The sequence below is a fragment of the Ptychodera flava genome, chromosome 7 (assembly GCF_041260155.1).
Source record: "Ptychodera flava strain L36383 chromosome 7, AS_Pfla_20210202, whole genome shotgun sequence".
Lineage (NCBI taxonomy): Eukaryota > Metazoa > Hemichordata > Enteropneusta > Ptychoderidae > Ptychodera > Ptychodera flava.
Window position 1 is genome coordinate 31,006,683 of NC_091934.1, and position 16,252 is coordinate 31,022,934.

General features: G+C 40.3%; 1 protein-coding gene across 1 annotated transcript; it reads left to right on the forward strand.

Annotated features, from left to right (window-relative positions):
• Positions 1-5,802: 5,802 nt before the first annotated feature.
• Positions 5,803-16,252, forward strand: LOC139137243 (uncharacterized). The gene is made up of 6 exons (XM_070705234.1): positions 5,803-5,860; positions 9,888-10,085; positions 10,720-10,905; positions 11,748-11,930; positions 12,955-13,116; positions 13,807-16,252. The coding sequence occupies exons 1-6, from the start codon at positions 5,842-5,844 to the stop codon at positions 15,135-15,137; spliced, it is 2,079 nt and encodes a 692-aa protein (XP_070561335.1). The 5' UTR covers positions 5,803-5,841; the 3' UTR covers positions 15,138-16,252.

Consider the following 16,252-nt stretch of genomic DNA (forward strand, 5'->3'; position numbering starts at 1 on the left):
GATGGAACTGAAAAGCACTAAAACATTAACTGATTGTTCGCCGCAAATATTAGTGTAATTGTGTACCAGTGAATACCTTATAGGGAGGTGTCGTCGGAATTGCGCCTGGACCCACAACGGCCAATGTAAACACTGTATCCCAATACATTGATGAAAGTGGCGAAAGTTAAGACATATAAGTGTCATTATATAGGCTAGATCGTAAAAATGAATATTGTAACTATGTCGATGCATCTAGATCCATTAAATACAGGGCTCGAAATTAACTGGTTCCCTGTTAGTCCGCTTTGGCTACCATTTCTTGAAGTAGATAGCCCAGTGACAATGGCTGGTAGCCCATGCATATTTTAGTTCAGGGATTTTTTTTCAATAACAAGAGAAGAAAAAGCTATTTTTCAAGACTTTGCTAATTAGGTGATTTTGTTAGTCATTTGATGTGAATACTTGCACATCTTTATTACCCAAAGGAAACTGGTATAATTGACGACAGTGACACTAAAACGTTTGGTGACCTATCATTGTATTGACAACCCGTTTCATTCTCAGAGTTGCATGCCAATTTTGATAGTCGTCATGACAATGACCACCGCTTTCTCGGCAAGACTAAAAACAGGCCATGGGCTTTCTGTAGTACGGAGGAGTTTGTGATTCATACATTTTGATCAAAATGCAATGATAATACGTTTTCATTGGCCACTATTTTCTTTGCCCGTCATCCAAGTACATCAGTTGAGATATTGAAACTTTGTTGCAAAGTTCCATCGCAAGGTCGTCTTTGTAATTTGCAAAACAAAGTCATAGTCTGGCCTTACTGTGTCCAGCTGGGTTTGACTGCATTTAGCTCGTCCAAAAGTGAAAGACCGGACAAGGCACGCTAAGTACTGACAGAATTTCATGTCCCAGGCTTTGGTAGTCCATGTGGGCTACCATTTCATGGACTTTGGTAGCCCCAGGGAAAAGTTGGTCGCCTGTGGAAGCGGGACTACCGCTAATTTCGAGCCCTGGAATACGTTGTTTGCAAACAAAAATGTCGCACAGGCGCCGTTCCAACGACTCATATCAGAGCCATCGTATATATTCTTAACTAACATGCTATACATTTCACATTAGCAGTCACTGCCCGCTCATAATGCAATGAGAGGCCAGTTGCCAATCATCCAGCTCAGTATTTGAGGGCGCCACCAGCGGCTCTCATGAAGGTCCATCCGATCATGCAACCAGATTCCAAAGAAGACAGCACTAACTTCTCAATTTTTCCGATTTACTGTCTGCCGAACTCTCAGCTGTTGTTATATTTGTCCCCTCTCTCTCACTCGCTCCTCCGCCCTCGCCCCCTTCTCTCTTGTGCACTCGCTCCTGCGTCTCTGTCATATGCACAATTGCGACAACGAGAATACTGCGAAATACTAGTATACTGACGACTGATTCGTTTTGAATTAACAGTAAATGGCCACATATGAACTTTCATTTTCATTCGACGTTTAATACTGACCGTTAATGAAATCACAGTCCCTCTATGGTGGATAGAGGGACTGTGATGAAATGAAGGATTTGCGCAATTCAGATCGCAGCGTGTAGTACACAATTTACATGTAAGGTGCGCCCTCATTGTTGTAAATGAGAAATCGAAATAGAAGAAAAACCTGGCCTCGCTTGCGCTTGTTTTATACTGATAAATTCTCACACGTCCGGAGCTGCAGTCTTTCATCTTTGCATTTGAATTTTCCAGGATATTATTGATAAATGACTTGCAATTGAGACTTGGAGTGATTTGGTGAAACCGTTACTGCAATTGTTGGTTTGGTTACGTAATTCATTAATTCACGGTACCATCTGTTGAGAGAATTTACAGTTATTGAAATGCCAGAGGTGTTGACGACTCGCATTGAGGAGAAAACAATACGTAATAGTGATACCTAATCATAACAACGTAGTACATGTACCTGTAGAAGTCCAACCGGCATGGATCAAGTCCGCCCGTGTCGTCCTGTAGTGCTGCAAGACGTTCAATACAAATGCCAGATCCTTCAAACAGCATTCAACAATGATGTCCTTGACCATGGGCCGCACTAATTTTCCGGGCAAGCTATCCGAGTATGCCTTGGTGTGACTCGTGTTCCTGGTTTGTGAACAGTCGCACCGTGTTTGCCATCCTTCTGGGACTGAACGTCGTGTTTATTATGTTTCTCACGTCTGTATTCTGAGTTTAATACAACAACATATTGTTATTTTTACACTCTGAACATATTGTTTATTTTCACACTGTGAAGTCGAGACTTATCTTTTAGTTGCTCATTCACAGAGTGACGAAAAGACTGAACCGATGGACATCAATGCGAGATATTTATTGACTGTTGAGCAAAAAGCTCTCGTGTGAGATGATAATTTCCGTTGATTCGTGCTAAACCATGCTGTGCCCTTGAAGCTCACAAATCGGATCGTCCTTGTTCACTCAGCTCTTCGGTCAAAGTTGTCGTGTTGGTAACGAGTTGAACTCAGTTGCTCGTGGTTGGTATCCTTTCAGATTTTGACCTTTATCCAGGGTGACATTTAGCAACATCACTTTCTGTCCTTGACAAGCAAACGCTTTTTTTCCCTGCCAAGACAAAATGCAGAATTTGAAAGACTCCTGTCTGCACCTCCACGGCGATTATGAACTTGAAGGACGCAATGACAAACTGTTACCAGGGAATTTTTATTGACATGAACTGAACAAAACTGGTCATAATTATCGAAATAAATTTTAAAGTAAAACATTGGAAGTGTTTTTTCTTGGCTATCTTCAATAACTTAAAGTTTGCCACCGCATGTGCGCTTCAAGTTGTCTCTATATTACCCTGACTTCTGACCTCTGTCGTTTGATTCGCAAGACTGTTAATTGAAAAGCGTCAATGCGATTCTCAACGCTGGGCCAAACTGCATGTTTTAATCGACCTCACTAGTTAGATTCAATATTTCCTCGACACGAGAGAGAGAGAGAGAGAAGAGAGAGAGAGAGAGAGAGAGAGAGAGAGAGAGAGAGAGAGAGAGAGAGAGAGAGGGGGGGGGGGGGCTGATATATAAGCATCTTTGCGACTACCCGTGACATTACCATACTACGATGGAGATTTGAATTAGGCGATAAAGACAAGAAATTAGAATTCCCGAAGCCTGGAATCTCGAACCAGAAAAACATCCCCGAGCAAAGGAACAATATACCCTCAGTACGTGCTGTATTTCGGGGAAGGGGTAACTCTTCGACTGTAAGGTCGTGCGCGACTCGAGATTGAAGAGCATAAACTTTTGCTCAAAATTTCCGTAAGAGAACTTCAAGCCATTCCTTTTCGAATTGAAAGGATAAAAATTAGGGTTCACTGGTCACAATTTTGTAATAATTGAAAAACAAATTTCACATTATTTGCCCTACATTTGAAATTCAAAATGGGCGCCATTCCCGCGTTAACTCTCTGTGTGAAAATAAAATTTTACTTTTTCAAAATAATAAAGTTGAAAACTTTATTTGCTCTATGAGCTTCAGTAGAAACCCCCAAAAGTGGTAGACCGAAAAGTATAATTGTAAAAGTTCGAGAGTCCGAAAGTCTGCCCCCAAGGCACATCCTGCCTTATCTTGAATATGAGTTAGAATACCAGTCGATAAAAAAAATATGTACTGACGTCCATTTCAAAAGAGCTCAGAGAGGATGAGAGGACGTTTATATCTGCAAGCCCACCGTATGCACTGACAGTTGCCTTTGCTTTGTTTTATGTAGTAGTCTCTAGAGATCATAGGACTGAAACACATGCTGAATAGTACACACTATCTTGAAATACACTTGATCTGTCGACAAACCAGAAACTGCGTGAGTGTTAGCACCATTCCTGGTGTACAAAGATATGTAGAAAGTAGAATTACTGCCCGGAGTGGAATTCACCTTAGTAGTTGTGGGTCATTATGGGTTACATATGGCGATATCGGTCGAGTAGCTGGGGTGGAAGTCGAAGAATAGTATATAAATTGTTTTGTTTCGTGCGAGGTCAAACATCGTGTAAGCTTTGTGCGAAAAAATCTTGCGAATCTAAGCCTGTCTTTATTAATATTGTACACGACTCGACTCGAAATTGGTAGATGCCATATAACATGTGTCAATATGAAAGGGCAACCCGAAATGAAAGACAGCTTGGTGAATGTAGCCCTTACCGTCAATTGCGGAGAGGTCATAGGAGGTCAGCCCCGTAAGTGTGCATAAAAAGAAGCCAATTTATGCTATAGAAAGACGAGGTATGTAAAACATTTGGGAGTACAGCATGAACAGAGCTACTCCCATGTGCATATTTTAAAAGCAATTTCGTTCAATTGGAAGAGGTGAGGGGGCTTTTTTTCGTGACGATTACAGTGATTTTTCCCGTTTTGTTTTTTGGGCGATTTTAACCCCCCCCCCCCTCCCCCCCAACAATTATGTAGAAGATCTTTCCATGGTCGTACAATGAAGTCAAGTTTGTACCTATGAATTTTTACCGACTTTTACGGCTTACTATTTTTGATGCTACGCTTTTTTCTGATCGCATGACTCTCGAAATAGGCCTACCTTTGGCGAACTGCCGCAAGTACAAGCCAAGCCGATCATGGTAAAAGAATTACGTAGTTAGACTGTCTGATCACTAGTAAGCCCCGAATTTAGTTTCATTCTTGTTCATGACCTATAAATCATTCTATCAGGTACGTAGACCGTCCCGCCATCAGAAGTCAAGAAGATCGTCTGACACTCCGCTGATACCTTGCTCCCGTTTAAGCCCAAGCATTGCAAGAATATTTTAATTCAATCGCATATTTTGCTGTTCTCAATCCAGTTTGTGTTACATTGGCTACTTGGTTGGTTACATGTACTTTTGGCTAGCCCTAGTATTCTTGTTTCTTGTGCCTAGACCAGTCTGCCACTTGTGAGCTCGCCGTGATGCACGGGGTTGCAACACATAGCGCTGCCATGCAGCTAGGTAGAGCGCCTCCCACGGCCATGTATGTGTTGTGGTAGCTTTCTCCTGGGCTGAGTTCGATTGAAACCCTGGTAGCGATCCGAGTCGCCAGAGTAGCAATCAAACGAATCATCGTAGCCACTCTGATGACGCAAATTACGTCATCCGACCTGCTTGGAAAATGTATATCGTTTACAAGTGTTGCTGGCGATATAATAAAGTGCGAATGTGCAAAATGTTAGTACAATATGAAGAAATCGGGTAGATTTCAAAATTTGCTTTGATGAATGCAAAATAATATGGAGAATTGACTTCGTGATAAAATAATCCATTTAGAGAAATGGCAGTTTTATCCGAAGTCGAAAACATGTTCAAGGATCTAACTCTTCGTCAAAATCTTGACAAAATTACGCGCAATGAAAATGTTTCAACTCTGTCGCCATTTTTGTTTACAAAGGTTGCTCGGATTTGTCGTTCATTTCGAATCTCCCGGGTTACAGTTCTGCCCATGCTAAATAGTGTCCTATGACGTCAACATTAGCTACTCTGGTCGGTACTATACTCGGGCCACCATTAAAGCTCAGCCCTCTTTCCTTACCGGTACCACTATCTTACATGCATTGCCGTGGGAGGCGCTCTTACTTAGCAACACTGCACGCGCCTGTGGTGCAGGTCGGCCATAGGAAAATTAAACTGCCTTGTCCTGCGCAAGTCATCGAGAATACGTTTGACTGATTTTTGGCGGGTCCTCTCATTGGACGAGAAGAATCAGACACGGTCCCTAGAGGGACCGTGAATCAGAAGACCGAAGTTCAAATGTGTAACTTTCAGGCAAACGTTATGAAGGTGCCTCGGATTTTGTCGCTGGCTTCGGTTCTGTGTGTGGTGACCATGATTTCTGGAGTTGCAGGTATAATAGTTTCTAGTAGAACACCGATCTTAACTTAATTTTCCGTATTGCGGCGGTCAAAACTGGTTTTAATCAATGTTTGATCATTCAATTTGCACTCATAACCGTAGCCTCTCCGATCACGTTTTCGATAAGGAAATCTTTCATTTTTCTGAACTTTCTTGAGTGCTGTTTCTCACGAACATGTAGAGTGTGCGTCATTGCTTTGTAAACAAAACTTACTGTGTCACGTTTTATATTCCAGGCCACCGATTACTCAAGGAGGGCCTATGCTCGGTGTAAAAGATGTTGTGTATATATCAAAGTCTTAATTTCTTTTTTCTAGTTACTTCAGAACACGCAACCTATAAAATTACAAAAAAGACTAAAAGTTGACAATACCATCCAGGTACAGCAGTCCCACACCCGTCATTGATATTTAAATCATGGGTCTGTGACCATGGTGTGGTGAACAACTATCTATTTTATTTAAGCGCAGGTCAGGTATGTCCTGCGCAGAACCGTTTTGCCTTTCCGTTCGAGCAGTCTGTCGTTGAGAATGAACAACATATCGTGTCCAATGTCTCTCTCCTCGGCACATTGAACATTTCTGTTCTTATGCGGGACATTCATTAACGTTTATAATGGCAGTAATGGCAGAGCACGAGCTATTGTAGGATAATTGAGTTAGCATGCCCAGCGAGGACTGTGTTTGAGACACTCAATTGTCTCCTGGTCTGCCTCATGTTCAGACTCATTTTGATGCCTGCATGGTAAATAGAGTATTTATTGTTTTCAAGGGATTTTTGTGAGTGTCACAACATTGCTCTATGGCGGTCATTTGAATTTTCAATATCAGTAAATTTAGGTGTTTTTGCTGCTCTGGTAAAATCCCTTTCATAGTGATGCTTACATTCCTGTTAGCATAGGAACTGGTTTCGAGGTTTTTTTTTGCAATAAAAGTGCAGGCACGTATTAAATTAATTCACACAAATATGAGGAAGAGCAGGATTTTGTAAATGAATTCGTTTCGTCATAAGGCGCTTTAAAGAAAATTATTTGTTTGCCGTCCGCGTGCGGGCAGGTTTTCAAAGAAAATTAAGACCACACAATGTTAAAACTCTTACAAATTAAAATATCATTTTCCCAAAATAAACCAAATGAAAATTGAGTTAATGATGATATAATTGTGTTTTTTGTCTGGGTTTGTTTATTCCCTGGCTGGCTGGTACGTTTCTATAATGGAAGGACGACAAACAAAGAATTTTCTTTAAATGACCTAAAGGCTAATATTACAGGGACCGCTCTGAGCCGTCGCCGGAGTTTATTTCTTCTTTTACTATGGCAGGCCTCGAGGAAAGACAAAAGTTGGACAGGATGCTCAACATTATGTTCACATTTTCATTCATAAAAAATCGTCCTTAAAAAATAAAGAATGAAAATGGAATCTTATTCTCTGATCCTAATTTTGTCGTGTAACACATAAATTAATACGTGTTCTCTAAGATTAGCCGCAGAATTTTACAGAAACGACATATTGCATGTGCTCGCTTGTTGATAAATTTCAGTACTTTAGCCACTAGCAGATAGACAGCTGAAGGGGTGAATTAATGTCACACTTTTGGAAATCGCGTATTTTCTAATTGTTGTAGTCTGAGAGAGATATTATATTGTTCCGTATCTTGAGACACTTTAAAGCAGTTCTCGACAAATGCTTGTTCACACTTCAAAATGATAGAAAAAGCAATGATATTCTTACATCATCTGTAAATGAGATAACGGTTGCTCTGTAGATCTGTATGAACATCAGTGTACGGTGAAGCAGTGCAAGCTATGATTGAAGAACTCATGCAACGGCAAATCAAACAAATTCAAAGTTGCTGTTGACAAAAGCATTTCTGCACTTTTTCTCGGAATCAAAAGCCCGCCCCCTTGCGACGTTTCTCCTTTGATTACTGTAAGTTTTCACTCAGTGTAAATGTAGAAGACATAGCAACATTTCAAGATCATCTTCATTTCAAAACAAATGCATTAATTGAATACAAGTTTCAAAGGAGAGCAAAGCATTAAAGTCACTTAAACAGTCGTGTAGATTTGCTCCCCGACCATAGTATCTCTGGTATAATACGCCTTGGGGACAGATGTTCGGAATCTCAATTTTTACAATTCTTTTCTGATTTACCACTGTGGGGGCTCCTCTTAAAGCTCTTTAAGTAAGAAAATAATTACCGTCCTTTTTTCGAAAATGGTAAATTTCGTTTAACTCTATAAAATAAATACATGGATGGCCGCCATTTTGAATTTCAAATATCGCTAATTGCTAGGTGATTTGTTTCTCTAGAACCAAGATTTGCACGTTGACCCTAAGGCTTGTTTTATTCTGGAAAGTTTCACAGGAAAAAAAGCTTCAGCAAAAATTTTAGGCTTTCACTTTCGAGGCGCGTACTGCCTTGGGTCAAGTGTTTGCAAAAGTCCACGATTTCACGATAAGAACATCATACTTCTCATGCCGCCCCAAAGACATTTCACGGCTGGACTTTGTTTACGCGCCCGATTTCTGCGATACGCCCACCTTATAGTATTTAAGAGAAGATAAATTATGAGAGAAAATTGTTGATTGATTTCCTTAACCGTGACATACTATATATTATTGCCTGAATAGTATGTGCCCGAGAGCAGGTGACAATTTGCCCGACACCTGGAGGACAAATTGTCTCCTGCTGCGAGGGCACATAAACCCTTGTATCAGCCAATAATATGTTTATCACATGCTCTTTACAGTTAATGCTACATGACATTTAGTTACATCTAAGTGCATTTTCAAACAATTTTACCATTATCGATCAGCATCACAACGAAAGTCAAAATAGGAGTGCGCGCATGGATATTTATATCTAGCGTTAATCGTCGACTTTGACTTCAAAAACGTCGAAGGGCTTCACTGGACCGAGTAACCATGGAAACTGGTCAGTACATCGTTCAACGGCCCGCTAACTCCCCGGATGTTCCTATTCAAATCAATGCACTGATTTGTACATTGAGGCATGTAATAACAAGCATTCCTTATCATACTCAAGGTGATAGTCTCGAGTTTCTTGAGGAAGCATGGATTAGGAGTAATCTGTTTACTGCCAATCTGTTGGACATATCATTATATAGGAGAAATAGAAAAATCTTAATCTCATGAAACACCGAATCTCAATATGTTGGACTAGATAATCGTCATTCGAAACACACGACATTAAAGGGACAAAGTCAGCCATTTTTCATGGATTTTGTTTGATACGAGATACTACTTATTTTGTTTGACTTGTTGAAAGATACTGGATGAATGGATGACCATGCATATATTCGACCCTGGTTTTAGACACGATACATGAAACCATCGCGAAAATGAATTATTGGTCATGACCATTAACACTTTTTACACGATGGTTTCGTTTAATTTGTCTGAAAACCGGGGTAGCATATATGCATGGTCACCCATTTATTCAGTATCTTTCAATATGTCAAGCAATTTAAGAATTATCTTGCATCAAACAAAATTCATGAAAAATGGCCGATTTTGTCCCTTTAATCGGAAAATCTCTGTCACTGTCTCTACCTCTTTTTCTGTCACTGTAACACACACACACACACACACACTCTCTCTCTCTCTCTCTCTCTCTCTCTCTCTCTCTCTCTCTCTCTCTCTCTCTCTCTCTCTCTCCAACTTTCTCAAACTGCACATGTATGCACGATATTTATATGCACACATTCATGTGATTAAACGGCATATGGCAATGAATGATTGATAATGTGGCATAATAGAAATGAAGAAATAAAAATGATAGATAGAAACAGAACATTTTGCTCGAGTATATATGTTTAATGTTATCAGCAGTGGAAACAGCTTCCCTATATTCTGAAATTCTTAACAGCTATTTCACTGAGCAGCTTACAACTTAACACTTTTTATTTCCCATTACAAGGGTATGACAATGCAAAGGTCGTACTTTAAATCTTAACATTGTTGTTCTTATTCTGGGTCTATCTCTTCGTCAAACAGGAACCTGCACAGACCCAGGAGCTCTTGAAAATGGCGTAGTGGACATTGCAGCAGGATCAACGGGCAAGACAGGCAACAGATATCACGACGGGACAATTCTCCAGTTCTCCTGCAACGAAAACTACACCATTTCGGGGTCAACGGTCGTGACTTGTTCCTCATCGGGGTGGGTGCCTTTGTCGATGCCAGTTTGTCAAGGTCAGTGCCAATTATGAAAGTCAGCAATTACACACTTCATGATACGAGATCGTTGGCTCCTCCTAAACTCGCTGGATCTATGGTATAGCTGATGCTATCTCCCCTCGCGCACTCGTTTGTCTGTGTTTGTGTTTGTTTGTTTGTTTGTGTGTGTGTGTGCGTGCGCACGCACGTCTAAATCTGTATGTAGGATTTATTCCGAGCAACCGGTTAAATTAGTGATATCTAGAAAGATACCGATATATTTGTCTGTCTGTCTGTCTGTCTGTATATATGTCTGTCTGTATATTGTATGTACGTATGTCTGTATATATGTAGGTAGGTAAGTAGGTAGGTAGGTAGGCGTGGTTCAAGTAGTAATGTTTGTATCTGGACGTCAAAGATATTTGGCAATATGTTCTTTTCAAACCTGAGAAATTTTTGCTTGAATGTGTACACGTAATATGAGCATGATACCATTGTATAGGCGCGCAAAGAAAATTAAAGCTTTATTCCGCATCTGTCCAGCTTAGAAATTTTACACATGTAGCAGCAACTGTAATGAGAAGATCAATTTGAACATGCGTTTCGCAGCTAACAGTTTTTCTTTGTTAATAACCCAAGGTCACTTACTCAATCGTTTATGTCCTCACAGCGAAGTGCTTTGAGCCGGACCCAATACCAAATGGCTGGTACGAGGCGGATTTTCCCGTTAACGGTGTCAACGGCACGGTCAAAGTCCTGTGTAAGGAGGGCTACAGTCTTGCAGGCGCGGACACCATAGCCTGCACGAACGGTAGTTACGTCAACTATCAACCTGGAGTGACGTCAAAATGTAAAGGTACGTGGAACCGAATATCCGACGGTATCGGCTTCAGAATTCATTTTCTTCTGCGTCAAGAGAACACGAGAGATTCTTTAAATAAGTTGCCTCTGTTAAGGCAGTTCGTGCGTGGAAACAGAAAGGATTAAACTTTTGCCCAAACTTTCCTCCAGAAAACTTTATCCCTCTCAAAATCAATGATTAAGAAGAGGCATCGTGCAAAAATTAATCAACATTTCACAACGCTTATAAATTCAAAATGGCCGCCAATCCTTGTCATCTAAACGGGAAAAAATTGAATTTAAAAATTTATATTTTAACAAGAGCAAGCAGACTAAAACTTTATTTCTTCCATGAATTTTAAGGTGGGCCCCTACATGTGATAGACAAAAAGTATTGTAAAGTAGATAGAATATCTGTCCTCGAGGTAAGACGATGCTTACTTTTTGTAGACAACAACCGTGCACATATATATTGAACCAACTAAGATTTTATGTGTGAGCAAAATTCAGTGTTTGTACCAGACTTTTCCTCACTTTGCTGTGAACTCATCCCATACATCAGACTCGCCGTCTGAACAATTTCACAGACAGTAGACCGATTTAAGACCGACAAAATATCTGATAAGATCAAACATACTTAAGACCGACAAATATATGATACGATCAAACATACATGTTAATATATACCCTTACATCACAATTTTGGTTGAATTGAATTGAATTGAATTGAATTTATTTGGCAATTAAAATAAAAATATATAAAATGTACATTTCACATTACTGCCGAGGATAACACAAGAAAGCAATTGATGCTTATTTCCATTGTGGTCCTCGACCATACATTACACTTCACTACAGAAAGTTGTACCCGTCCATCGTTGATCGACTTCCTCACCATAGTGGATGGTTTTCCGGATGACAGCGAATACATCGCGTCTGGGAAAGTGATCACGTTCGGATGTGAGTCTGGTTACTCGATTTTGGGGCCAACACAAGCGACTTGTGATAACGGGGAATTTGACTACATACCACGATGCGTAGGTGAGTACTCAAACTCTTTGGCAGATGAACGAAGGAGAACACGCAAATTGTATTCGGCTGGTCAGTTTTTCTCCATGAATAATTGAATTGTTGCTTTTTAATGTTGGTGTTGATTCTACTTAGTAATTAAATTTCCATATTCTCCTGCGTGGAGGCCTTCCTTATTGGGTTTAAATTTTACAGTATAGGACATCTTTTGATTGTTGTCGCAAAGTTGGTTGAAATAACTCAACATATTTGAGTGTTATCATCAGCTGCATTTTAGCATGTTGAAAAACTTTTTAACCTATTGTAGTAGACAGTCAAACGTTTGATGCTTCAGATTCGCAGTCTTTCTGTATTATTAATATTTGTACGTTTAGGAAATCAATAATTGTAATTTTGTGATATCTTACGAAATCTGATTATATTTTCAAGACGTTCGCAGCAATGATGCAATAGCCAAGTATTTATTGAATCTGAAGTCATTGTAATGAGCTCATTGCAGTTTCAACAAATTGCAAAACATATCACACAGCTGCGAAGTCACTTTACTGTGCAATAAATAGCTGAGACATGCCAGGCACCATAAAAGAAAACCCACCAGGTTTTCGCTCAAGCTACTTTCACCGATACGAAAGCTCGGAGATCTGGAAATCAGAAGATGATATCATGATGTAAAGGTCCCCATTCTCGGTAAATTGCTGAATAGATTCCTTGCATTTAAAGTGTGTAGGTGATACAGGACCTTGCATATCTTATACGGCTTCCACCGCAGTTAAAAAGCGAGATGTTGCCGGAGAGAATTGAAGCACAGTAATTTTAGAAAATGCAAAACCATCTGCCCTTACACAGTGCGTGTCTTTAGTTATACTCTTCTTTTGATTATTCATTGCTCTTCTTGGTCACTATTTTGTGAAGGTATTTCACTAAGAAATAGACTTCGTCGAATGCGAAATTCCTCCGATAAGTGCTCTTTTTAACTATTGTTAATCGTCTGCTCAGCAACTGGAAACATTAATATTGATACACTTTCTCCATTCAGCCAACTGTGACATGACAGCTCTGCTGAATGTTAGAATAACGGGTTCAAACGCCCACCGTGGTACAGCCATCGCCAAGTGCAAGCCAGGATTTACACCAAGCGACGATAACAAAGTGATCTGCATAGACAGCCAATGGCACGGGCTGATGCCAGTCTGTAAAGGTAAATACTGAAACCATGAGTCAGAACAGAAATGCGTGAATAGAACTTCAACTTGACTTAAAGATCCGTCGCTCGCGGGCGCCCTCATTGCTCTCCCTCGAGCGACGGATCCTTCAGTTTAAACTGCAACAAAAAGAGCAAATAACTGGAGAATGTCAACTCACGTTACGTTCTATCATATTTATAGAATGACAAACATTTGGACTTATCTCGCGAAACATGTTCGCCGGAAAAATATCTTATGTATCACGTTGGATCCGTGCTAGTTTCGGTTACCAGAAAAAAATTGATAGTTTTTGCTTTTTAATCGTATATTTCCATATTTGAGAGGAAATGCACACTTTCCGAGAGCGTCGAGAACGTAAATGTTTAATATTTCTGCGCTTGTTTTTGTCACCAGAAAATGCATTCTTAACCTGTTTAACCCTACATTTCCAGATTTGAGTAAAAAATGCATATATGTCCGAAGTCGTAAATGTCTAAACTTTGGAATTAATGTTACACGAAGCACAACTTATCGTCTTCCTTTATCAACTCCGGGACTTTTCTTCTCAGACGAAATGCATAAAGGTAATGCGTTTCAAAGGTAGACGCACATGAGGGAGGAGTACTGTTTAATATTTGTTTTCGAAACCATAGCAACAAACCATAAAGAGCTGAACATGATTTTTATGTCATGTTTACCTTCAGATTTGTTGTCCGAGTACATAGCAGTGTACTTCCCCTTCGAGAACGACTTTCGAGACGCCAGCGGCACTAGACATGACGGGGTGTCAGAGGGAGCGTCGATTGCGGAGAACATGGGCGTGTCTGGCAACGCGGCGTTTTTTCCAGCCGAAGAGCCAGTGGAAGTAACGACAGAATTCCTCACCAACAACATCTTTTCAGTCAGTCTGTGGTTCAAGCAGATGGCCATTGGTGTGCTTAACCAGGGCCTGGTTTCTCTTCGAGGCTATGGCAATGTAAAAGGTAGCGAGATGGTCTTGCCGGCGTACGAAAACCAGGTCCTGTACGCCGGCATTGCTATTCTTGGGGATAACAAGTGGGATTACCAAGACATAAGAGCGATATCGAACCGATGGCACCATGCCCTGTATACGTATGACGGCACGGAGTTCAACCTTTATTTCGACGGGGAAAAGCAAAACAGATCTAGATTTTTCACTTGTTGTCTCGAGATCTGGAGGCAAGTCCACGCACCGCTCCGCCTTGGCCAATCAGGCTTGCTCACTCACAGACAGAACTTCTACGGACTAATCGACGAAGTGTACATCTTCAACATGACCCTGAACGAAACCACAGCCCATATGATGTACGAGAGAGACAAGAGCCACTGCGGGGACCCACAACTACTGGTCCAATACACATTTAACGACGAGGTAAAAGATTCTTCCTGCTACGGGTGGAATGGCGTCACCTCCGGCAGAGTGTCGGGTCGAGAAGGTGCAGCCTGGTTCGAACGGGGAAAGATCGAAATCAAAGAGTTCAGAAATTTCGTTTGGGGTTCTTCAGTATCTATCAGCTTCTGGTTCCAATGCTTGAACTGTTTAGAGGGACGGAGCTATCCCGCGCCGGAAAAATTCCCGCGAAACCGAAAGGGGCTCATCACAAACGGGTATGACTTGCCAGGAACTTTTGAGCTTGCCCTGGATGACACGGAAGACGGCACCTTCATCGAGGTAGGATTCGTACGCGTTAAACGCGACATATTGTTGCCTCAGTTTCAGGAGTTTGTCTTCAGTCCCCGAGAGCTCAGAGCACAGGTAGCCGGTGTACAACACGTCGTTCTCGTTCACGATAACAGCGGTTCGCGCCTCTACTTGGACGGCCATCAAGTCGCCAAATCTTCAAATACAGGTGAACTGCTTGTGGCTAACAACTCGATCACCATCGGTGTAACTTACAGTGAATACTCTAAACACAGACACTACTTCCAGGGTGAAATGGACGACCTTAGAATCTATAGCAAAACCCTGAGCGAGGAAGATATCAGAGGATTACATTTAGAGGGTCCTCAATGATAACTCTACGTTTACCTTACAATATATGACAGAAAACACATTTTTCTCGTCGTTCCTAATATTGTAACGACTGACGTTAGGCGTTACAATACCGTATAGTTAGATCTTCGAAAGGGAATGAAATGTACCTTATATATGGCTTACATCTCTTAGTGTTTACAAACTGTGATTTTGTTCGGTTGTTTAGTCTGCAATTAAAATATTTCACATAAACCATACATTAAAGCCCCTGTAGCTGTAATTCTTGAAATTTGTCGACCTGAAATAGGCTTTCTTTTTTGGTCTGTTTTTTTTTTAAATTCTACAGATTTAAAGGATATAGTCTTTTCTCTGAAAAATTGGACAAGTTAATTTAAATTTTAACCGTTATTTTGATTTCCCGCCATTTTTAAAAATTGGTAATATTACAAAGAAAACATGGCATGTGATGTCCCGGTTGAAAACATTTAGCACTATGCATTATACTGGACTACTCTGTTGTTTCTGTGAAGATTCCAATGCATACATGCACTGCGTACTGTGTTTTTGCTTTATTTGCATGAGGGCGCCATTTTATGTTTGGGGAAACATTTATTATTTATCTTTCTCAAAATTGCACATTTAGTCCCAGTGGACAGTTTATTTCTACCTGTATAACAACCCTCAACGAGTACATTTCAATGAACTTGGTTTGGTTTGGAAGTAAAAAAAATGCGACAAAGATACAGCTATCGGGCCTTTAAATGTCACAAATAATTTAAAAACCAGCATTGTAAACATTGTTATCATGACAAAACTTACAAAAATTATATCACAAGTAGACATGTCTATTTCAAACATCTACTTATCGTCTAAGTTTGGGAAACAATCATCACCACCAAGCGACCTTCCCCAACTCTTTGCACTATATTTTAGTCAGTTATTATAGTTATGAAGAAAAAAATACTACACAAAACATGGTTTGCTGTGTAAGAAGTTCTAAGATAGGCTTTTCGCGATAAAAATGCATCGAAAGTATGAGTCTCTAAACTTTTTGACGTCGATTATCAAGTTAAACGTTTGGCGGAAAATATCTTAAGATAGTGTGGTATATGTATGCATTATAGTATCACTAATAAAATTAACAATTAACCGAT